Here is a 21,646-nt window from a genome sequence, read left to right on the forward strand (position 1 = left end):
CCATGGCCCGGCATTTGACCCGGTATGGGCTAGCAGTATTTTTCGTGGTTTTGCTCGTGTGCCATTTAACCTTGAATCCTAAATTGCCATGGACAAATGTCACCCACAAGCTTCGACCTGTCAAGACTAGATTGGTGTTTGGCAGCTCGTTTCCTATAGACGTTTCGGCAATTCCCGACTTTATCAACGATACTCCACCACTTCGAGAGAATCCAAACTATAACTATGAACATATCGAGAAACATAGACCAGAGAGCATTCCTGTGAAAAAGGAAGTTTTCCACCCCCATCCGTTCCAGGTTTACGACACGGCTCAGGACATTGGCATGGACTTGCATCAATGTGGGTTGCTCAGAAATAACGTTTCCACAGAGGTGAGTGAAGCTACAAACTTACATACGCCTTTATGTGACATTGTGGCTCGAGTCATTAGAGGAATTGATCGTGGAGATGATGAGTACTTGTCTGAGATGGCTCCTTATTTTGATTTACAGATCCGTTTACAACTCAAGCATCAGGTCTGTCATCGCCACTGGTTCAGACTTGCGGGTTCTTCACTTTACTTGGACCAATATGGCTACCACATTATGATTTCTCGGTTGGCATACTCTCCTGATGGAAATAGACGTGACCCCAAATTCTCCTTTGCATATGCCCAGTTATACGATGAAAACTGGCAAGAAGTCAGAGACGTGAGTCTTGTTATACCTACCAATGAACAAGGTGCTGAGTTTTACGTTGACGAACAGGCATTTAGGGTAGCCCATTACCCTCAAATCATTCCTGTGCCATTCTTTCACAAGTATAAGGACCGTGCGTTGCGGTACCTTGGGCCAGAAGACCCCAGACTAATTCTTGTCAAGAACAAAAACAATTATGAGGAGCCAATGATGATTTTTAACTTACACCATCAGAAATATGCCTTCGCTGATGATGACGAAGACAGAATGCTTCTTAAAAAGCCTACCACGTATCGTTCCATGTGGATCAGTTATCCGTGGCAATTCCAAAAGGGCAAGAATAACGTGGACGACCTTGTCAACACTCCCACTCATAATACGACATACGCCAAGGCGGTCGAACTACGAATTAAAAATATGCCTCGTCAATCAAAGCAAAAGAATTGGACACCCATGATTAGTGATGCTGACCGTGAAGTGAACGGATACGACAAGACAATTTTATTCGTCTATCGCTGGGCGAGCATGCAAGTTCTCAAATGTGACTTGGAAACTGGTAAATGTGGGTTCCTCTATGAGCAGAATGAAAATCTCAAGGTGTCGTCGTCAATTGGACCATTTAGAGGGGGCACGCAGATGGCTAATGTTCGTCACGTCTTGCAGGCTCAGAAGCAAAACTCTGAGGAATTACAAAAAATCATTCCTCCTGGCCGTGAAATCTGGCTAGGGTTCGCTCGTGCCCATTTGGTCAGATGCGGATGTGGTAACGATCTCTATAGACCGAACTTGGTCGTTGTCTTGAAAGACACCATCATAGTTAACGGCGAGCCTCAAGAAGTGTTCAAAATGAGCCATGTGTCTTCGTTTGTCTCGCTCAACATCGAAATCGTCCCCTGGGATCCACTGAAACCGTACAAGCTTTGTTCTGGCACCAATGCACTTATTCCAAACGGTATATCACACTGGAAAGTGTTCTCGCCTTCCAATTCCAAAGCGATCAATATCAGGAGCTTCATGGATGAGCTAGTATTGGCAGTGTCTGTCTCCGATACAACAGTCTACAAGGTGAATATTCGTGGTCTTTTGAAAGCACTTGTCACTGACGATGCACTCTTCTTACCTTCCGGTGCAAGTGAGACGGAGATTGATAAATCCAAGTTGCAAGTACCCACGGAGCTTCAGTTGAAGGCAGGGACTATGCCAAGTTTCAACAATGATAATCTTGTGTGTGCCATGCTTGCATCAGTTAAGTTTTGCTCGGACTATGGTAAAGAGAAACTTGCTATCGAAAAAGACCATATTCTAGACACTATATTCCTAACGGACACGGAGGAGGAGGACACGAAAATGGACAACTATCACGACAATCTTGATGAGCTCGGAATAGACCCTATTTAATGGTGGTGTTTACCAACACCCTTTAATGCCTACATATATATTAATGACGCTTGTAGAATACCGTTGCTATCGTTACGAGGCCCCGGCCACAAAAGTTATGCTCTTACCTGATAAAGTTGCCAAAAAGCAAAAAGAAAGCTCCGATACGGGGAATCGAACCCCGATCTGCTCGGTGAGAGCGAACTGTGCTAGCCATTACACCATATCGGATGTTGTTAGAAAATGTGAGTCAGGGCCATGCTAAATCACAGCAGCGAAACGGCCCAAAAGGGATCTAAAGCCATAAAAAACATTTCATTCTATTGCTTTTACACTGCTATACAGTTAATTTCGGTTATATGGCCTCAAAGCCGCAAATGAGCGAGATAACGATAACTCTGCCTACACTGGTCAAAATTCAATGATGAACTGATTGTAGATACTTCCTACCGAGACAAAGTCTCTCAAAACTTTTCATCAGAACCTTACCAACATATCTCTTGTAATGGCCAATTGTGATTACCATCTTCCCTAATGAAAGGTAGTGGGTGAACCAAACCACGCGTACCACAGGAGAAAAAAATATCAACTACAAAACTGCTCATCTTATATCTCATTTTTTCTTAATAATGTCCGATACCGAACAAGACCAGATTCCAGTTCAGGATGCTCCTCCAGCTGAGGATGCTCCAGTTAGCAAGCTTTTCGTTAGACCTATTGGCTTCGAAACTCCTCAGGAGGCTATCGAAAGCCACTTTGCTGACATCGGACCACTTGTTGAGGTTCAAATTATGAGAGGTTACGCTTTTGTTACCTACGAAAGCCCAGAGGATGCCTCTAAGGCTGTTGAGTCTTTGTCTGGTTCTGATTTGGATGGCCAGACCCTTCAGATCGAATTGGCCCACGGCCGTAAGGAGGAGACCCGCAACAGAAACCGTGTTAAGATTACCAATGTCCCAGAGAACACTGCTTGGCAAGACTTTAAGGACTTTGTCCGTGACAAGGGTATGGAGCCATCTTTCGTTAAGGTTTTCCGTGACTACGACACTGGTGAGACCATTGCTGCCCTTGAGTTCGAAGAGGGTGAGGCGCTTGCTTCCGCCATTGAGAACTTGAACGATGCTGACTACGAGGGTGCTACTTTGCGTGCTGAGCACGACACCAGCCCTTACGTTCCACGCAGAAGAGGTAGAGGTGGATTCAGAGGTGACTTCCGTGGTGGCCGTGGTGGCTTTAGAGGCGACTTCCGTGGTGGCAGAGGCGGCCGTGGTGGCGGATTCAGAGGTGACTTCAGAGGCGGCAGAGGCGGCCGTGGTGGTGGATTCAGAGGTGACAGAGGTGGATTCAACCGCGAGGGTGGCTACAACCGTGATGGTGGCTTCAGAGGCGGTAGAGGCGGCTACAACCGTGGGGACCGTGGTGATGGTGGATTTGAGAGAGACTCTTACACCCGTGACCGTTCTCCAACCCGTTACTAAGCGCCTTGATGCTTAATGTTTGTTTTTATTCTTCTTGAAATATTCTCCTCCCATGATCTTTTTCCCGAAAACTATCTATGTGGATTTACTTCTATTTGACAAAGCGCAATGACAACGAAAAAGCTACTTAAGATAATCGACCTTTCAATGGCTTTTTGGAAAGGCGATCCCTAGACATTCTTTGATTATTCATTCAGCGCGATTTAGTTCGCCTGCTTCCAATTTTTACTTCTCCTGTTGTATTACTTATTTGGTGGCTCTCGTGCCAATCACTTGTTACTAAGAAATGACTTCATTTGCGATAATTACATGGTCATTCCTGGAATTGTTTGAATTTTGTTGGTTTGGTTGATAACGGTGAACCTGTACATATACGGGCTCGGTAAATTATAGATACGCAATAGACAACATACATACATTATCATGACTGTAGCATCGGTGATCAATTACGGTGAGGATCCTTTGCAAACAATCAAATTCTTTCATTTTGATAAAAATAATAAACACACCCTCATATTTATACATGGTGGGGCTTGGAGAGATCCTAATAACACATATGACGACTTTAAAGAACTAATTAACCAACTTCCAACCGACAATACCAACTATATTGGCTTGAACTACAGACTCTCGCCGGAAGTCAAACATCCAAGTCACCTTGTTGACGTCGTACATGCTATATCATTCTTAGAGAAGGAGCATGGTATCCACAATGCCCTGCTTGTGGGACATTCTGTCGGAGCTACACTCATATTGCAATTGCTCATGTACCAGACCTTACTAGGGCAGAGCCTTGACATAAATCCGCCCACCATCAAGCTTGACTCCCTCTTTTTCATTGATGGCATTTATGACATTGCAGACCTTGTGGATGAGTACCCAGACTATATTCTGTTCGTGAACGAAGCTTTTGCATCTGAGGACGACTACGTGGAAGCAGTGCCCTTAGCTGGAAAGTTTAGAAGGACGCCTTTTGAATTGGAGTTCAAGAAAGCACATATATTGCAATCCCTTGAAGATGAACTACTCAGTGAGAGACAACTGGATATCTTCGCGCTGTTTCTTCAAGAGAAGGAAGTACCGTTCACTGACAGCAGAGGGAACTGGGGTAAACATGAAGAAGTCTATCGGAGGAAGGAAATCGCTGAAATAATTTGTCTGGATCTTAGTAATTAAAGATATTTCAATATAATTTTGGGGAAGACAGTGCCATCTCCATCCTGGTAATTGGTCTAGTAGAGTGGATGCAAAATGCGACATCATAGAGTAAGTACTAAGAAGCGCGGTCGTGCAGACTGCACTAAAATTTTTCGCTGTATTCCAAACGTACTCTACAAGGCATCGATAATTCACCTAAACAACACATAAATATGTTTCAGTCGTGGGCAGATGCTGAGGACGATATCCCAGTCCCAGAGATTACCTCGAACCCAGATGGTACCAAGACGGTGGTGAGCTATAGACTCAACGCCAAGGGCCAGAAGGTGAAAATTACACAGAAGATCAAGGAAGTCAAAGTCAAGGAAAGAGTACACCCATCCATAGCCATCCGCCGAAGCTGGGCCAAGTTTGGTAAAGAGAAGCACACTCCTCCAGGCCCAGACACGAGAACGACGCAGTTGGGTGAAAAGATCGAGTTGAAGCTCGGTGCCTCTTGGAAAGAGCTTGAGAAGAAGGAAGAGGAGGAGAAGATGGAACAGAAAGCCAACTTGGTCAGCTCGCAGAGACTCACATGTAGAACATGTGGTGGTGACCATTTCACATCCAAGTGTCCTTTCAAGGACACGCTTGGAGCAGAGACTGCCGCCCCAGGTGGTGGAGGTGCTACTCCAGAGCCTACCGAATCTTCTAAATACGTTCCAGTGCATAAGAGAGCCGATGCTCCAAGCAGAGAGTCTAGAGACGACTCTTGTACATTGAGAATCTCCCAGTTGAACACGATGGTGGACGACCAGATGTTGAGAGAAGAGTTGCTTGGAAAGTACGGTCCATTGCAGAGATGCTCGCTTATCAGAAACAGAGAAACCGGCGAATCCAAGGGTTTTGCTTACGTGACATTCGCCACCGAGCTGCTTGCACAGAGAGCATTGGACGAGTTGAACGGCAAGGGTTACTACTCCTTGATTTTGCGTTTGGAGTGGTCTAAAAAGAAGAAGACCTAAAGCATGCAGTTAGCATAGTGCATTTGCCGGCTATTGCCGGGCAGGGTGTGACAGGCGATGTAATACAAACAACAGGAAAAAAGGGAATGTAGCCATAAGACGTGACAGATTGACTGTGACGAGTTTTTTTTAATTCAGACAGTTCACTAATTCATCATGTGAGTACTATTATAGCTTAGTAAATGGAACCAATCTTGAATGAACGCAAAGTAGCTGTTGGAAGTAAACGTAGACGTCCTGTGGTTGCGTTGGAGAGAATAACTCGATAAGAGCGTTTCCTGGGGTAAGCCAGCCAGATCATGGAAATTGGTTTGCGTATACACCAACCCTGAAGCCCCTAATTTAATTGTCAAATATCGTAGTCAACTGAATTAATTTAGCCTTGGAATGCCTCTGGCAATTGCGAGGGACTTTTGTGCCTCTTCTTGTAGAAATGCACCCCTTTCAACGGCTTTATATTCGCTAGTGTCGATCACAAACCCTTCGAGCCCATTATTATCGTACCATCACTTATCTGAATGAGCAGACAGATCGTCTTCTGCCTCGGTCGGATCACACAATGTATCACTTGCGGCTCGAACAGACCTCGGCTGCTTATCTGTTTCGTCACCGTGCAAGCAGATAATCGGATTTGTTGAACCCAGGCGACTCCTAATATCGACAGGGCACCAATTTTGTGAATCTTCCTTGGTCCTTCCGGATTTCTCCCGTTCCGAAGAAACCGTATGAGGCTTGAGTTTCGCAGCCATTTGACACAAAGAAGGTAAAGATGCATGAAAGCAGACTAGAACCCAGCAACACCACGAGGGACATCGACTACAGAAGCGCTTCAAACCTACCCTCAAAGTAAACTTTGATGGTCCCAAAAAGAAAACGGATACAACGCAGTATCCACATCATTTTTGTGGTGTTGCAATTTATGGTTTGCAACACAGATCTCACCAGAAGAATAATTTTTCTCGTCTCTCTTGGCTTTCTAGCGCCAGCGCAAATCCACCGGAAAAACCGCTTCTAAAAAAAAAAAAGGTAACCAGTCTACCAAATAACACGCCCCACCGGATGGATCGGATACCCAGCGTCAGCGAAACCATAAGAAACCCAGAATTCAAACGGAAGGCGAAAAAGAAAATAACAAAAGCTTCTTTTCCCCCACATTACTCCACCAATTATTTTTTTTTCTCTCCGTCTCCACCAGCAACTTCTTCCTCCACCACAGTTGCAGCAATTTCCCAGGGTCAGTGCCTGCAGCAGAATAAGCGACAACAGTTGCTAAGACAGCGAGCAGTGCGCCATGACATACGGCAAGAGAAAAGGAAAAATGGCAAGCGTTACGGTGTGGTGAGTGAGGACGCGGCGGCAATCCGCACCGAAGCCCCTTGGCTGCAAACTTTAACGTTCACTGAGAGAGGGTTCTGTTCTCGCTCGCTGAGCCCTTTTATTGTTTGACGCCAATTCCTTCAAAGAAAGGGGAACCTTTATTCCATTGTCTAGAGCTGTCTGGGCGAACATGTCAAGCCCCATCAGGGAAAGTTGCCAAGTGTAGAGAAAGAATAGAAGGTAGAGAGACGTTGTCACCAGCAACAGACCCAGATGAAACTGCTGCTTTGGATTTCCTGGCGGGACGCTGCCTGGATTCCCTGTGGTAATGGTACTGTAGATTCTGGGTCGATGGGTCAGTCTAGTTTCGCAAAGCCGCCCTGCTCGATCGGCGCCAAGGTGGAGGAAAAATGATGGCCCTGGAAACTCCGGTATGGCGCCTGGCGGCTGGCGTCTGGCGTCTGGCGTAGAATTGGCATCTAGGAGGGGCGAGAAAAAGGGCCTGCCTGCGCACGCAGACGGGTTTTTCCTGAAATAGGCTTTATTCCCATTTCAAGTTCCACTCCACCTGAGTGCTATCTTGTTCTTTTTCTTCCTCAGCACCCACTCGCCCAATGTCGAAAAACGAGTCGGGAGGCAAGAAGCGCATCTTGTCTAAGCTCTTCCGCAAGAAGAAGTCTCTGGGCCCGCCTTCCCCGGCTTCTACGGGTACCAGCTTCTCTTCAGATACTAAGTTCTCGCTGCCTCGAAGTTCCAGAGCAATTCCAAAAGCTCCCCTGCTTCGTTCCGACGGTGAAGATGGCGGTGTGTTCCTTGACGATGACTATACTTCCATTTTCAATCACGCTGACCAGCTGGTTGAAGACCTCAATCTGCACGATCTGAATGACATCCTTTCCGACTATACCCTTGACGACTACCACGATGACGATTTTGATAGAAGCGGCGAACAAGCGTTCCCAACGGCTGAAGATGAGTCTCCAGAGACGAATGTTCCTTGGGCCGGACTAACGTGTGAATCTTTGATGTTCCCCAAGCGCTTAAAGATCAATAAGCGGAGCAACAAAAGTCCGCGGATGCTTAATAACTTGTTCCTTGCTCAGGAGCTTCGGTGCGGTGAGAAGAAGGATGTTACTGAAGCATTGGCTTCTGATTCAGACCTGAGTAGTGCTGAGTTCTCAGAGAGTACAACCAATTCCTCTGCTGGTGATGATAGTGCGTCCATGCGTAGCAATGAGATCTTAGTCATGGAATTCAGCAGAGATGGTAAGTACTTGGCCGCCGCCGGCAGAGACAGCAAGATCTACATTTGGCATGTCATTTCGTCACCATTGAGCAGGCTTCAATATAAGAGCCGTGAGGCTGGACGGAAACTGCCTTCCTCAAAACTGAAGGTCTTTCAATACGCACCCGTCTTCCAACAAGAACCAGAGGTTGTGTTTGCAGGCCACACGAAATCCATTTTAACATTAGACTGGAGCAAGAACAATTTCCTCATATCTGGCTCTATGGACCGCACTGTCAAGCTTTGGAATGTTGAACGTTCTGAATGCTTGGAAACTTTTAAGCATGAAGATTTTGTCACTGCGGTGAAGTTTCATCCCAATGATGATCGTTTCTTCTTGAGTGGCTCGCTAGATAATTATGTTCGCTTGTGGTCCATCTTGGACAATTCTGTCGCATACAGCAAGAATTTGGGCAATGATGTCTTGATCACCGCATTGGCATTCACTCCTATTGGTAACAACTGTATCGTCGGTGGATTCAATGGCTCTCTATTTGGCCTCGAGACACAAGGCCTTAATGTTACCCGCAGAGTTGAGCTCAAAGAGAGATCCATGGCGAGCCCTTTTGCATCAAAACATGGGAACAAGATCACAGGCATAAAAGTGTTCGAGAATGAAGCAGCTACAGACATTCCAGCTACCCAATTCGCTAGGTGGAACTTACTTATCACAACGAATGACTCAAAAGCAAGATTGATTGACATGCATCGCACCAGGCTACTTACACGTTTCAAAGGAGCGACGAATACCAGTTCATCTATTGTGGCATCGTTGAGTGATGATAATCGTTTCATCGTTTGTGGATCGGAAGACCACTGGGTTTATGTGTGGGAAAACAACAATTCCATCATTAACAATAAGCTCAGGATTGCTCTCAAAGAACTTTATAACGAGGGCAAGCAGCAAGTAAACCATACCCATAAGAAACTTACGAAACTACTTCATGACAATAAGATTTGGAAGAAACTAAGCTTGCAACGTTTCTTAGAAGACAGCAGCGGTGAACATTATATTCCAAACGAAAATAACTCGTACGCTTGCTTTCATGCTCATCACACAAAAGTCAATAGTGCTTTGTTTGCACCGGACAATACTAGAAGGCTTCTCGCATTTTCGGATGATATTATCTACGATTTGGTAAAGAGGGCTCCTCAACTCGATGACTACGGAATCCTTGGTCCTCGAAAGAAAGAAATCGAGTACGCGGAGACTACAGGCCTTGACATAGGTCATATCATAGTCACCTGTGATCAAACAGGCCTCATCAAGATCTTCCGTCAAGACTCTGCGTACAATATTAGACGCGCTCTTGTGGAATTCAGAAAGAGCAATAAGTTCAAATGTTCACCTCGTCGAGGAGAAGGTATGAACAAAGACAATTTAAAGCTTGATCTCAGCGGGCTCAATATGCGGTCCGTCAAAACTCGAAGCCGCAGTCCAGCCTTGGAGCAGGCACCTTCTATCAAAGCCAAGTTTCAGTCTCAGTTGAGATACCGGCTGGGAACCTCGACTTCACCAAGCAGGCCGCCTCCTAGTGCTTATAGACCTTCTTCAAGGACAATTAATGGCCAACCTGAGGTTGTCACAGCCAGTTCTCAGATTAATATTAAGAAGTTGCCAAGGTCTGGAGATATCCAGTCAAATTATGTTACTCTACCCATGAATCGAAATGATCCAGATGACATGCATAGCATTTCGGACCACCTGATGTTGAGTGGAGAAGAACAGTATACGCCGAGATCCATGAGTATACCAAACACAAAACAGAACGGAAGGCAAAGAGGCTCGTCATTGACACAACAGGATTCGAGACAAACTCAGCAACCTGGCGTGCCAACGTTCATGACAACCGCGCCTACCGATCAAAATATTGATTCAGAGTACAACTCGAGAGGAAGAACTTAGTGAAAAATTATTTATCATATTTAATGACATTATGAAACAACCGCAGATTGCTCTTCAGTAGCTTCAAATGAGCCGCTTTCTCTATTGACCTGGTCAGGGCTGCTCATCATGGAAACGATAGTGCCGAAAGTTTGCCCAAGCTTCTGGCCATTAAGCTTGAAACGTTCCGTAGAATGAGACGATAACGAATTTGCCTTGATAAGTCCTAGAAGCTTCATCGAATAGACAGATAGCAATTTTTCTTGCGTCCAAATTTTTCGGTCCAGTTTAAACTTGAGCATGGACGATCTTGCGTTCAGTCTGGCTTCTCTTTCAGCGGTTTCCCTAGCGACCCTAACTTCGTCCTCTTCATTATCTTCCTCGTCACTAGTGTCAAATCTGGTGACGACCTCCTGCGGTGAAGTGTCTTCTTGAACTTCATCGTGCTCCTCTGAAAATTCTTCCAAGTTGACATTCTCGTTATCAAGCCTCTCTAAGTCTTCACCCAAAAGGTAGCCAAGCTTTGCTTCTCTTATTAAGAAGACATTCATCAACGCATCTTCCAAATTCTTTGGAAGCTCGCCGTTAACGAATGGCCCGAGTTTTTCCGAAGTGCAAAACATAGCATCGAAGTCTCTAAAGCGGTGAATTGGTTTCGTCCGATCATAGAACGCTTTAAGCGACGTGGCGAAATCGGCTATTTTAGTCCCGAACATGTGAAGAAATTCAGCGAGTTCAATCTTCAAGGACTTAGTGTCTTCGCTTAGACCTGGCAATTCCTCAGGATCGAATACTACCTCGTTTAACGAGCTGAAGCAGTCAACAACATTAACGAAGATACCACACATATCATCCATGAAGATATCAACATTGATAGTCTCCGCTGTGCCATCATTCAATGAATACATAAGATCTTCTAGCTTCCAGCAGAGGCAAATGAGACCGAAATCTAGTATCGAACTCCAGGCTTCACTTACATCCTTAATTACCTTGGACAAGTTACGAGGCCAGAGCTTCACGAGGGTTTGGAAACTAAACTTCGAAAGTAGTTTAACTGAAAGCAGTTCAAGTAAACTGCCGGGATAGTCAAGTAGAGGCTCTCCAACCGATCTGATAATGCTGATTATATCTCCTATTATGTTGAGTTTCTTAACAGGGTTCGATATCTCAATCAAGGTGTTGCAAAGATCTTTTTGATCACAGACAAAAGGATCATCTTGTTCCAGAGTTGCTTCAAAAACATCATGCGATGATCCTTTTGAACTTAAATCCTCCATTATTTCTGTCAGGAGAGCTAAAATAGTATCTTCAATCTTAAGATAAACGTTAGGATTGATAAGTTGATTGGTATCCCCATTGCTGGAATTTTGTCCGCGTTCGTCTGACGATGTTAGTAGAAGAGAAAAGTACTCTTTGTAAAGCTCAACAAGATCATATGACATTTCCTGGCATTCCAAAAAGTATTGAAGCACTCTACCATGCAACAGGTTGTAGGTATCGATGCTATTGGAGTGCTCATACACGGCCTGGATTGATTCGGATTTGAAGCCTAGCAAGTCATTCCAGATTCTGAGAAAAACAGGATACATCGAGGTTACCTTACTCAGTAAATCCTCAAGATCTGCTAAATGACAGGCTAATTTGGGTACCATGTTGACGGGTGAATCTTCGGATGTGTCCAACCCCTTGCGAGATTTGCCGTTTAACGAAGAATCGACGCTGCCCGACAAAAATGAAACAAAAAATTGCTGGTCCTTCAGAGATAGTTCTAGGCTATCTCTTATAGAGGCTGTCTCCTTATCTGATGCACCTTCGACAATTAATGCTGATGTATCGAAGAATAAGTATTTCACAATCAACTCCCACTCACCAGCCCATTCGGGCATGATTTGCAAATCCGTAAAAACACCTTTAAGCATCTTCCATGAGCTCACACTCGGTTCGTCAATGAATAAATGAGGGCGCTTCGTCGAATACTCATCTATTGACTCTTGGAAAAATGCAGCGAGGTACTTGAGCTTATAAACACCAGCTATGTTATTGGTGTTGATGGGTCCCGATGACTTCTGGAAATACTTGGAATGTTTGTCAACGGTAGATTCAGTGGCCTGAATACATGCTATGGTAATAAATCGGCTGCATTCAGCTTTAAGTTTGGTGCCGACTTGTTTATGATGAAGTTCTGATTCTGCAAGATAAAAAACGTACGAACAAATTCGACTTTTATCTGAATCCAGAAGGAAACCGATTTTCAAAAGCTCGGAGTAAATTGCAAAAAGATTAATCTTGATACTTGCCAAGTTTTCTTTCCAAATCATATTGATGAGTTGCTGTTGGAAACGCTTCGTGAATTTTCTGAAGCTGAAGGCCATATTCTCAATAGACCCTTTCAGAAATTTGTATAGGCGATGGAGAGACCTCACAACCTCGTCCCTGACGGCATCTGTTGGGTCTGATAAAAGCCAGCCGAAATAGCGCAAGTACGCCGACAGAAGAAAGTAAGCAGGGTTGGAAACCATCCAGTCGCCCAACGCGTGTAAACATTCGACTCTGATTGTGCTGTCGAGATCTCTATAACGATGAACAAACACAGATCTTGTAACCTCATCCAAATACTCATTAATAGTACCTATCTTGATGTTTGTTCTGTCAATGTTATTCTGGATTACCTCAATTTTCAGGCGCTTCAGTTTAGACTTATTGCTGCTATTCTTTGCATTGTTCAACTGTCTTTCCTGCCTTTCAAGAGACACCTCAAGAGAAGCGGCCTGGTGGCATAGTTGAGTGACTATATTTAGTGTCACAACAGTCGCCACATGACGAAAGGGTCTCAAATTACTAGCACTGAGGGCACTGAACCACAGTATTAAAGACGTCATGAAGTCTGATGAGAGAACAGTCTGGCCCTCGTCTATGAGCTCTTGATATAAGCAGCCTTTTTCGTGGGCATAAAAGATAACTTCACTGAAAAATTCCAAAACGTTCTTCTGGAAATGTTTCACATCCTTGTTGTTTGAGGCAAATGGATTCTCATGGTATTTCTGCTTTTCGAAGTGAATACTAAGCTCGTTCACAGTTGCAACTGCCGAGTCGGGGCTGATAATATCATGAGCTTGAACTGGAACGTTGCATCCCACAGCTTTTAAAAGAAGATTGAACATGTTCATGAATGAGTTCACGCCTTCGGTGTCTTCCTCCGCCATGTATGATTCAACCCACTCGAGTGCCAATTCTGATACGGCCACAACCGGGCTCGACAACGCTTTGAACAAAGAGTTTTCTTCACTTTCCAATACTTGTTGTGGGCGTTGAACGGTACTCTTGGTATGTTTCTTACGAGGCTGATCGTCCTCAGACTCGTAATCAGACTCCTCCACCTCATCGTAATCGGACACGTCCGACGAGTGGAGTTCCCCATACTGGGGCCTCTCGTTCCTGTTCCTTTTCCTGCTCACTGCGACAACCATCTTATTAGTGTTGTCCGACTGTGATTTAACAAATCTGTTCTGAGCAGTGATAGATATCAAGATAAACGATCTGTAAACAAACTACGCGTTGCTCGTGTCGCACATCTTTCCCATTTCGTCGCGACATATTTTGCAGCCGTCCACTTATCTATATAAATATAGAGGTAAACCAGATAAGCTATTGGTTAATTTCGCCAAAATGTTGTCCTCAAACTATTTCAGATCATTCACTAATCTCTATCAGGCTTGCTTCTTTTTGATTATGACTCCAAGAACTAGGGCGTATACAGAAAAGTAGTAGAGTTCACCTTCTGGAAGCCACACATGTGTTATAGTGAAGTAAAAGATGAATACCGATTAACAAGTAGCACCCCTTAAAAACACCTACGATCTTATATCTAACTTGCTTCACTCTCCTTGAATTGCTTAGGTATTGGTGAGTTCCTTGTTGGTGTATGCGCAACCGCACGCTAGACATGGCTAACACATGTTCATGAAAATCGAACTCTACCCATTCTAGTACCTCAAGAAAACAAAAACATTATAAGATCTTCAGTATATGGCTAATCGGCATATTTTTAACTAATAAGTATCATCTAGCTTCTGATCTCCAACAAGGTGGGTTGTCGTGTCCAAGCAAAGTCGTGCAGGCACAAAAAATCAAGAAGCTAAACAAGTCGCTACACCTTTTCACCAATACATCAATCGTGAAATATCATGTCTGCAGAGCCCAGTGACTCTAAACCAGAGACTCCTTTGGAGGACACTCCAATGACGGGGACTGAGGAGGCCAACAACGAGCAGCCCGCTGAGACTTCCGAGGCCGAGAAGCCTGCTGAGCCAGAACCCGTTGATCTTGAAAAGGTTAGAGCAGCTTTCCAAGAGACTGCGAAGAATTATCTCATTGAACAGTCAAGACACGTTGTTATTCCATCATTCTCCAAATGGTTCGACATGAACACCGTTCATCTGATTGAGAAGAAACTGTTCCCTGACTTTTTCCCCTCCAAAAATGAAGAAAACCCATCCACTTATAAGACTCCAGAAGTGTACAAGAATCTGAGAGACTTCATGATCAACTCCTACAGGATAAACCCAATTGAATATTTAACAGTCACGGCCGTGCGTCGTAACTTGGCAGGTGATGTTGCCAGTATAATCCGCATACATCGTTTCTTGGAAAAATGGGGATTAATCAACTACCAGATAGACCCAAGAACCAAGCCTACTCTAGTCGGTCCACAGTACACGGGGCACTTTCAAGTCACTTTGGATACTCCCCAAGGCTTAGTTCCATTTATTCCAGAAAGCTCCAAGGTCAAGAAAGCTGAGTCTTCAGCAGCTACAACCTCCGACACCAGTGATCAAAAGTCCACCACCGAAAATTCTGTCAAGTTGGAGGAAAAGGATGATGGATCCATTCCACTTAATTTGGAAGTTACTAGAAATATCTTTGACGAGTCTACAAATCAAAAAGCGCCAAACTCGGTGCTGTACTTTTGCAATGAGACATCCAATGATGTCAGCAAAGTGAGATACCACAATCTCAAGAGCAAGGCTCTGACAAGTGGAAGCTTGGGTCCGCTGGTCATCAGCAAGGATGTTTACGACCAAGGTTTGTTCCCATCGAACTTTACTTCGTCCGACTTTATCAAATTGGAGCAGAGCTTCAAGCAAAAGGAATGGACGGAACAGGAAGTCCTTCTTCTTTTGGAGGGTGTCGAAATGTATGCCACCTCTGAGATAAATAACCAGACTCTTTTCCTTAACAACAATGGTCAATGGGATAAGATCAGTGAGCATGTCGGTTCGAAGTCTCGTGATGAATGTTTGATCAAATTCTTGCAGCTTCCTATTGAAGAAAGGTACTTGAACAAGCTAATCAAGCCCGAGAACGAAGAGCAGAAGGAACCAGCTGGTTTGGATAAGGAAACGATCATTCAGGATGTCGTGAAAAAGTTGATAGAGACGAAAGATGGCAAACAAATGTTGGAGGGTAACGCTAAGAAGAACTTGGAGCAAACGGTGCTTGATCAAACAAACCTCGTAAACCAAGTTATTGAGCTTACGTTGGAAAAGTTTGACGCTAAATTGAAGTTAATCAACCACTTGGAGGCTGACCTCATCAAGACCGAAAACTTGTTGAACTTGCAAAGAAAACAAGCACTTATCGAGAGATGGTTAAACTTCGAGAAAGTTAGCAAGTTCAAGAAGGAAAACAATAACCCCGAGTTAGAGCCTTTGTTGAATGAGTTATTGACGCCGATCAACATTAACGAAATCAACAAGAACTTTAACAAAATCAACTTAGATAAAGGAGAAGAGGCAAAGATGGATGTGGATAAAGAGAAGCAAGTGGAGCAGGAAGCTTTGCCTATAAGCGTGGCAAAGCCAAAGGCTTACCAGTTCTGGTCCGCATGATCCAGTATTTTCATCTCAATAATGTGATTTGTCCGGATAGTATAGACCTATCACGGCAAACCCCTTGACTTTTATAGTCATTTTGTACAATTATAGGAAGTATCATAAAACTATAGCGAATTGGAATATTGTAGGATGCATCGATTTTCTTAGTGTTCTCGCTCCATATCTATCTGTTATGCGTCGCTTCGATCGCTTAGAAGTGCATATTGAGAGGCATCGATTCTTGACCTTGCAACTTCAACTTCACCAACTACGACCCATATGCTTCGGTTCTTGGCCAAAAGAAGTCTCCTACGACCATTTTCCAGGTCATATTCCAATGTAATCACACAGAAGCTTAATCCTCATCCAGAAATCCCAGAACCTTTCGCATACCGTCAGTCACAGCCAGATCATAATGATGACATATTCGTGGCTATGAGTTCAGGAGTTGATTCTTCAGTTACAGCCGCTTTGCTCTCTGCTAAATACCCAAATGTTAAGGGTATCTACATGGCAAACTGGTCTCAGCTGGCGAAGTGTACTGAGGGAGAATGGTCTACTGTTCAGAAGGTATGCGACCAGTTGAATATACCGTGTGAAAGGGTCAACTTCGAAAAAGAGTATTGGGCAGATGTCTTTTCACCAATGATGGAGATGTATGAAAAAGGTCTCACGCCAAATCCTGATTTAGGTTGCAATAAGTTCATCAAGTTTGGCAAGATGATAGACCATTTGGCTGCAAAGTATGCTGCAAAAGAGAAGAGATGGTGGCTTGCCACAGGACATTATGCTAGGGTTGAACGCTGTGAGAATGAAAAATTCAATCTTATCAGAGCATACGATGGTAATAAAGATCAATCATATTACTTGGCCAGTATTTCGAGTGGCGTTCTCCCTCGAATGCTACTACCTTTAGGCCATTTCACCAAAGTGCAAGTTCGGAAGATGGCTGCTGAACTAGAACTTCATACTGCTTCGAAGCCAGACTCCCAAGGTCTTTGCTTTGTTTCTCCAGACCATACCAAGTTCCGTCATTTTCTTGACGAATTCATTCCTCCTAAACCAGGTAATATTATTACCGAGGACGGTAAGGTTTGGGGTCAACATCAAGGTATATGGCATGCCACTGTCGGTCAGAGACTGGGTATTTCTATGCCTCAAGGCGATCCAAAGTATAGTGGCGTCTGGTTTGTCAGTGAAAAAAGGGTTGCCACAAACGAAATCGTTATCGTCAAAGGCGGGTCTAACGAAAGATTGTTCCTGAAAAAACTAAAAGTTGGCGAATGGGCATGGCTTAATGATATAGAGCATGAAAGACTTGAGAAGCTAACTCTTCAGTACAGATCGTTACAAACTCCAATCGAAATTGATCTGCTCGCTATTGAGGATAACAAGATTCTAATAGAAACCAAAGAGAAGCAACGAGCTATGGCACCAGGTCAAAACGTCGTGGTTTATCAGGGCAACAGAGTACTTGGATCTGGTGTGCTACTTAAAACCTTCGAATAATCTACAGCATTGTTTCCTAAACGTAATCACATTTGTATATATATAAAAGAAAAGGAAACCTGAACCCAAAAATTTTAACGATCGTAACAATCTAAAGAGAATTGAATGTAATAGTTCATCAAAGTCATAAAACTTTAAAATGCAGTGATCGTTGGGTACAAGCTTTGTTTGTTGTCCTTGATACGAACGTCCTTGGCCTGCTGCTTGTGCTCCTGCTCCTTCATCTTCTGGCCCATGGCAGCCAACTGCTTGCAGACGAAGTTGATCATGTCACGGTGTCTCTTAACAGTTTCAAGATCGAACTCAGCAGAGTTCTTGTCGTTGATGGACAACTTGTTGAAGTTAGCCAAAATGTCAGCTTCATCGTCCTCAGTACTGTCCTTAGACGAGTCATCATCGAGCTTCTTAGCAGACTTCTGAGTGTTGCTAATAGACTCGTACTCCACAGAGCCGTATGGGTTGGCACCGTACTGACCACCGCTGAGCTGTCTGTTGACCTGTGGGAACTTTGGAGTGTAACCAGAGTTGTGGTTGTTCACGAAGTGACTGTTGTTGTCGTAAGGCTTGTTCTGGTACTGAGGCAACATTGGGTACAATTGCTGCTGAGGAGCCTGCTGTGGGTATTGCTGGTTTGGAGCAGCAGCCTGAGTACTGCCGTTTGGACCCATCATACTCTGGTACTGCATTTCAATAGAGGAAGACAAGTTGTTGAAGAACTTCTCAGCCTCGTAGTAGTTCGTCTGTGGGTTAGCACCGTAGGAGTAGTGGGAGTTAGGGTTAGGAATCATGTTGTGCGAGTGGAGCACGGATCCCTGGCTGCTGGTCGAGGAGTGGTTGGAGTTTGGCTGGTTGTTCATGAAGCCGTCCACGTGGTTCAAACGGTTGTAGACCTCCATGTTGTACTGAGGCTCGACCTTAGTTCTCTTGTTAGAGTCCTGGCTACCGTAGAAGTTGAAGTCACTGAGGATACCGTTCATCATGTGCATGTTGTGGTCCAAAGTTCTCTTCTTGGTGTCAGAAGGAGGCTGGTTGCTGTGCTGTGGGTGGAGGCTAGTACTGAGGTCGAACACTTCTTGACGTTGCGTCATTTCGTTACCCAAAGTAGGGTAGTAAGCGGAACCAACATCAAATGGACCGTGATGTGGAGGCAACACTGGAACAGGGTACTGCTTCTCGCCTTCCTTCTCGTTCATCTTCTGAGACTTCTTCAACTTACGCTGGTGTTCGTCCTCGTGAGTTCTAGAGTGCTTCTTCAAGTCCTGAGGTCTCTTGAAACTCTTGGTACACAAGTCACAGCGGTAAGGCTTCAAAGGAACATGGACACGCAAGTGAGAGGTAATGTGGTCTCTCTTGACAGTGGTAACACCACAGTTGTCCCAGTCACAAGTCAAAGACAAGTTGTTGGAGGACTTGCGGCCAACGTGCTCATTACACAAGTGGTCGTACAACTGCTCTGGAGTCTCAAAGATGAGAGAACATCCACTCCACTGACAGTTGAATGGACCCTTCATGTCAGCATCCCTAACCTTTCTGTAAGTCTTCTTCGGCTTCTTCTTCTCACCGGAAGCACCGGCGGAGCAGTTAACATCGCCATGGTTGTGTGAGTGTGGGTGAGCATGGTTGTGAGGATGAGCGTGAGGGTGGGCGTGGGAGTGAGGTTGAGGTTGCTGAGAGTTCAGGGACTCCTGCTTCACAGCTGGTTCAAAAGCAGTACCAGCAAAACCAGTGGCACGAGCACCAAAGTGGGCATTCGTGAACTCCTTGCCGAAAGAAGAAGCTTGCAGCACAGGGGAGTTGGCGGAAGACTGGGATGTGAAGGAAGTTTGTGGAGAGCCGTTTGATGACTGAGTGGTTGGGGAATTGGTAGAAACAGCATCTGAAACGGCGTCAAGGTCAAAGTCGACCTCTGAGTCCATGACCTTTTCAGCGGTAGCGTTCAAGTATGTCACTGGGTGAAGGTTGTAATTCAGCGACATTTCTTATGAAATAGTTATCCAAAAAAAAAAATGGAGTGGTTATCTATCCCTTGATTTGTTTTTTGTGGTTAATTTATTTTTTTTATTATTCGCAGCAAGCCGTATCTTATATCACGAATAGAAGGGTTTGCTTGAAAATAATATACAATGAATGGGATGGGGTAAAGTGGGTTGGTAAAGTATAAGGGTGAAGAAAAAAAACCTTTCAAGATATGACGAGTTTGCGAAAGGCAGGAGAGATATATTTGTATAGGACTAGGCTGTGGCAGAAAGGTCATTTGATTATTTGAATTGCCAAGAAGTTTCACGCCAAGTAAATGTCCTGCATGTGGTGGCGTTTTTTATAAGAAAGTGAGCTCCCTGGCAGTCAAGAAAAAAAAAAAGAAATAGGACAAAGTCCCCACGAGTGAGCCTGTGCTTAGTATGTAAGGTAAGAAAAAAAAAGAATTGTGCGAAAATTCCTTGTGGTACTGTACACAGGCCACTAATTCCTTTCTCGGTATAGGTGCCGAAGTCACTTGGGTTCATCTCCGCGACGCATTTTCGCTTCCACTTGGCGTAGACGTGCATTGGAATACTCTGATTGGCTTAGATTCTGATAGAGGCATGCAGACTTAAAAAGAAATAGAACCATCTCCCCATGGGGCCCGAGGTTCAGATTTAAGATATCAGAATATCAAATATCAAAAAAATGATGCCTTCAGCCAGATTCGAACTGACGATCTCCTCATTACTAGTGAGGTGCCTTACCAACTTGGCCATAAAGGCTAGAGGAAATCTCCCGGGGGTGAGTCGAACACCCGATCTCAAGATTACAATCACATTACAGTCTCGCGCCTTAGCCAGCTTGGCCACCGAGAGGATTTCTGCATGAAATAAAATTTGAACTATATATATAGTGTATTTTGGTCAAAATGCAGGTAGGCAATTTTTCACTCATTCATACCATCCATTGGGCCCTCACCATCACACTTCCAGTTCTGAAATCGCTCTAAGGGAAAATTTGAGCGAGTTACACTGCTTTTTTGTCCTTTTCACAAGATCTAACCCCATGCCATTGACTAAAGAAGGCAGTAGCAAGCTTCCAAAATGCCATAATATGTCATATAAAGTAACAAATAAACCCTTTGTCTTACGTGGGATGCAGTTCTCTTCTGCCAGATTGGTCCCACATACAAAGCATCTCAAGGACGCCGGAAAAACATGAAAGGGTCATTTAACCCTCCTGATATTGAACAATTGGTCTGGATAGAAGTTGCTTGCAAGAAACCCATGTGGTAGTCTCCGTAAAACGGTCCTATGCCAAATTCTGCTGTGCCCCGCCGTTTTAGTGTAACAACACGGGGTGGGGAAGGAAGAACAAGAATGAAATGACGTTACATTCAATAGGTCAAGCTCGATCGAGTTTAAATTTTGCTTGGCTGATAGAATGATTCTTGGTTGACGTAACGCTTCCAACATATATGGTACAGTATATAAAGATTGTGCCCACGTAACGGAACAATAGTCGTGTGCCAAAATGTGGCTCAGATAGTCGTGCCATAATTGGTTCAGGGATCACGTAGAAGTTTTGCGTGAGTCCGGGGTTCCTCCATCACATTTGAGTCACATATACGATGATCGGTGAGTTTTACCGATTTTTCTTGGGCCCTCTTTATTTTTTTTGCTTAGTCTATGCAACACCATAAATAAACGCTGGTTACCTCATATCGTAGTTCTAGAAGGTGAAGGAAAAGAAGCCGAGGGCATTGTAGTCGACTTTTTGAGATGGTCATGTTTCGGACTTATCAAGGGTCTTTTACTGTTTTGTGTTAGATAGATAAGACATGAGTAGGCGGGTTTTGGACTCACAAGATGCCGAGGTCACTATGGGCAGGTGCGCCTCGAGCAAGATTTAGTCCCGATGAGTTGGACCAATGCCAATGCCTTTTTCTTTTTGATGAAGTCAACTTAGACGTAATTCCAATTTTCTTTTTTTTGAAAATAATCAAGTGTCTTTGTATTGGCAAAGATTTATTAGCCACATGGTGATAATGGTTAAGGCTTGTTTGCTGGAGGCTGAAAAATTCCACCCATTATAATCCTGGTGTATGGGTTTTTATAC

At 44.3% G+C, this 21,646-nt stretch overlaps 9 protein-coding genes and 3 non-coding genes across 12 annotated transcripts; 7 read left to right on the forward strand and 5 right to left on the reverse strand. All coding sequences in view use genetic code 12, as the record gives it.

Annotated features, from left to right (window-relative positions):
- Positions 1 to 2: 2 nt before the first annotated feature.
- Positions 3 to 2,078, forward strand: CXQ85_002395 (beta-mannosyltransferase; the record flags this gene model as incomplete). Its single annotated transcript, XM_025486075.1, has 1 exon — positions 3 to 2,078. The coding sequence occupies one exon, from the start codon at positions 3 to 5 to the stop codon at positions 2,076 to 2,078; it is 2,076 nt and encodes a 691-aa protein (XP_025341540.1).
- Positions 2,079 to 2,216: 138 nt separating this feature from the next.
- On the reverse strand, positions 2,217 to 2,288 carry CXQ85_002396. The gene has a single exon. It is a non-coding gene; the product is annotated as a tRNA-Glu (tRNA).
- A 398-nt stretch (positions 2,289 to 2,686) lies between these two features.
- Positions 2,687 to 3,535, forward strand: NPL3 (mRNA-binding protein; the record flags this gene model as incomplete). The annotated part of the gene is made up of 1 exon (XM_025486076.1): positions 2,687 to 3,535. One exon carries the CDS (start codon positions 2,687 to 2,689, stop codon positions 3,533 to 3,535), a length of 849 nt encoding a protein of 282 aa, XP_025341541.1.
- A 423-nt stretch (positions 3,536 to 3,958) lies between these two features.
- Positions 3,959 to 4,711, forward strand: CXQ85_002398 (arylformamidase; the record flags this gene model as incomplete). The annotated part of the gene is made up of 1 exon (XM_025486077.1): positions 3,959 to 4,711. One exon carries the CDS (start codon positions 3,959 to 3,961, stop codon positions 4,709 to 4,711), a length of 753 nt encoding a protein of 250 aa, XP_025341542.1.
- A 194-nt stretch (positions 4,712 to 4,905) lies between these two features.
- Positions 4,906 to 5,697, forward strand: TIF35 (translation initiation factor eIF3 subunit g; the record flags this gene model as incomplete). The annotated part of the gene is made up of 1 exon (XM_025486078.1): positions 4,906 to 5,697. The coding sequence occupies one exon, from the start codon at positions 4,906 to 4,908 to the stop codon at positions 5,695 to 5,697; it is 792 nt and encodes a 263-aa protein (XP_025341543.1).
- Positions 5,698 to 7,628: 1,931 nt separating this feature from the next.
- CXQ85_002400 (uncharacterized protein) lies at positions 7,629 to 10,205 on the forward strand (the record flags this gene model as incomplete). The annotated part of the gene is made up of 1 exon (XM_025486079.1): positions 7,629 to 10,205. The coding sequence occupies one exon, from the start codon at positions 7,629 to 7,631 to the stop codon at positions 10,203 to 10,205; it is 2,577 nt and encodes an 858-aa protein (XP_025341544.1).
- A 29-nt stretch (positions 10,206 to 10,234) lies between these two features.
- Positions 10,235 to 13,651, reverse strand: IRR1 (Irr1p; the record flags this gene model as incomplete). Its single annotated transcript, XM_025486080.1, has 1 exon — positions 10,235 to 13,651. The coding sequence occupies one exon, from the start codon at positions 13,649 to 13,651 to the stop codon at positions 10,235 to 10,237; it is 3,417 nt and encodes a 1,138-aa protein (XP_025341545.1).
- A 717-nt stretch (positions 13,652 to 14,368) lies between these two features.
- On the forward strand, positions 14,369 to 16,072 carry CXQ85_002402 (uncharacterized protein; the record flags this gene model as incomplete). The annotated part of the gene is made up of 1 exon (XM_025486081.1): positions 14,369 to 16,072. The coding sequence occupies one exon, from the start codon at positions 14,369 to 14,371 to the stop codon at positions 16,070 to 16,072; it is 1,704 nt and encodes a 567-aa protein (XP_025341546.1).
- Positions 16,073 to 16,336: 264 nt separating this feature from the next.
- On the forward strand, positions 16,337 to 17,566 carry CXQ85_002403 (tRNA-5-taurinomethyluridine 2-sulfurtransferase; the record flags this gene model as incomplete). Its single annotated transcript, XM_025486082.1, has 1 exon — positions 16,337 to 17,566. The coding sequence occupies one exon, from the start codon at positions 16,337 to 16,339 to the stop codon at positions 17,564 to 17,566; it is 1,230 nt and encodes a 409-aa protein (XP_025341547.1).
- Positions 17,567 to 17,700: 134 nt separating this feature from the next.
- Positions 17,701 to 19,542, reverse strand: RIM101 (alkaline-responsive transcriptional regulator; the record flags this gene model as incomplete). The annotated part of the gene is made up of 1 exon (XM_025486083.1): positions 17,701 to 19,542. One exon carries the CDS (start codon positions 19,540 to 19,542, stop codon positions 17,701 to 17,703), a length of 1,842 nt encoding a protein of 613 aa, XP_025341548.1.
- A 692-nt stretch (positions 19,543 to 20,234) lies between these two features.
- CXQ85_002405 lies at positions 20,235 to 20,310 on the reverse strand. Its single transcript has one exon. It is a non-coding gene; the product is annotated as a tRNA-Thr (tRNA).
- A 9-nt stretch (positions 20,311 to 20,319) lies between these two features.
- CXQ85_002406 lies at positions 20,320 to 20,403 on the reverse strand. Its single transcript has one exon. It is a non-coding gene; the product is annotated as a tRNA-Tyr (tRNA).
- Positions 20,404 to 21,646: the final 1,243 nt, after the last annotated feature.

The sequence above is a fragment of the Candidozyma haemuli genome (assembly GCF_002926055.2).
Source record: "Candidozyma haemuli strain B11899 chromosome Unknown C_2014730914, whole genome shotgun sequence".
Lineage (NCBI taxonomy): Eukaryota > Fungi > Ascomycota > Pichiomycetes > Serinales > Metschnikowiaceae > Candidozyma > Candidozyma haemuli.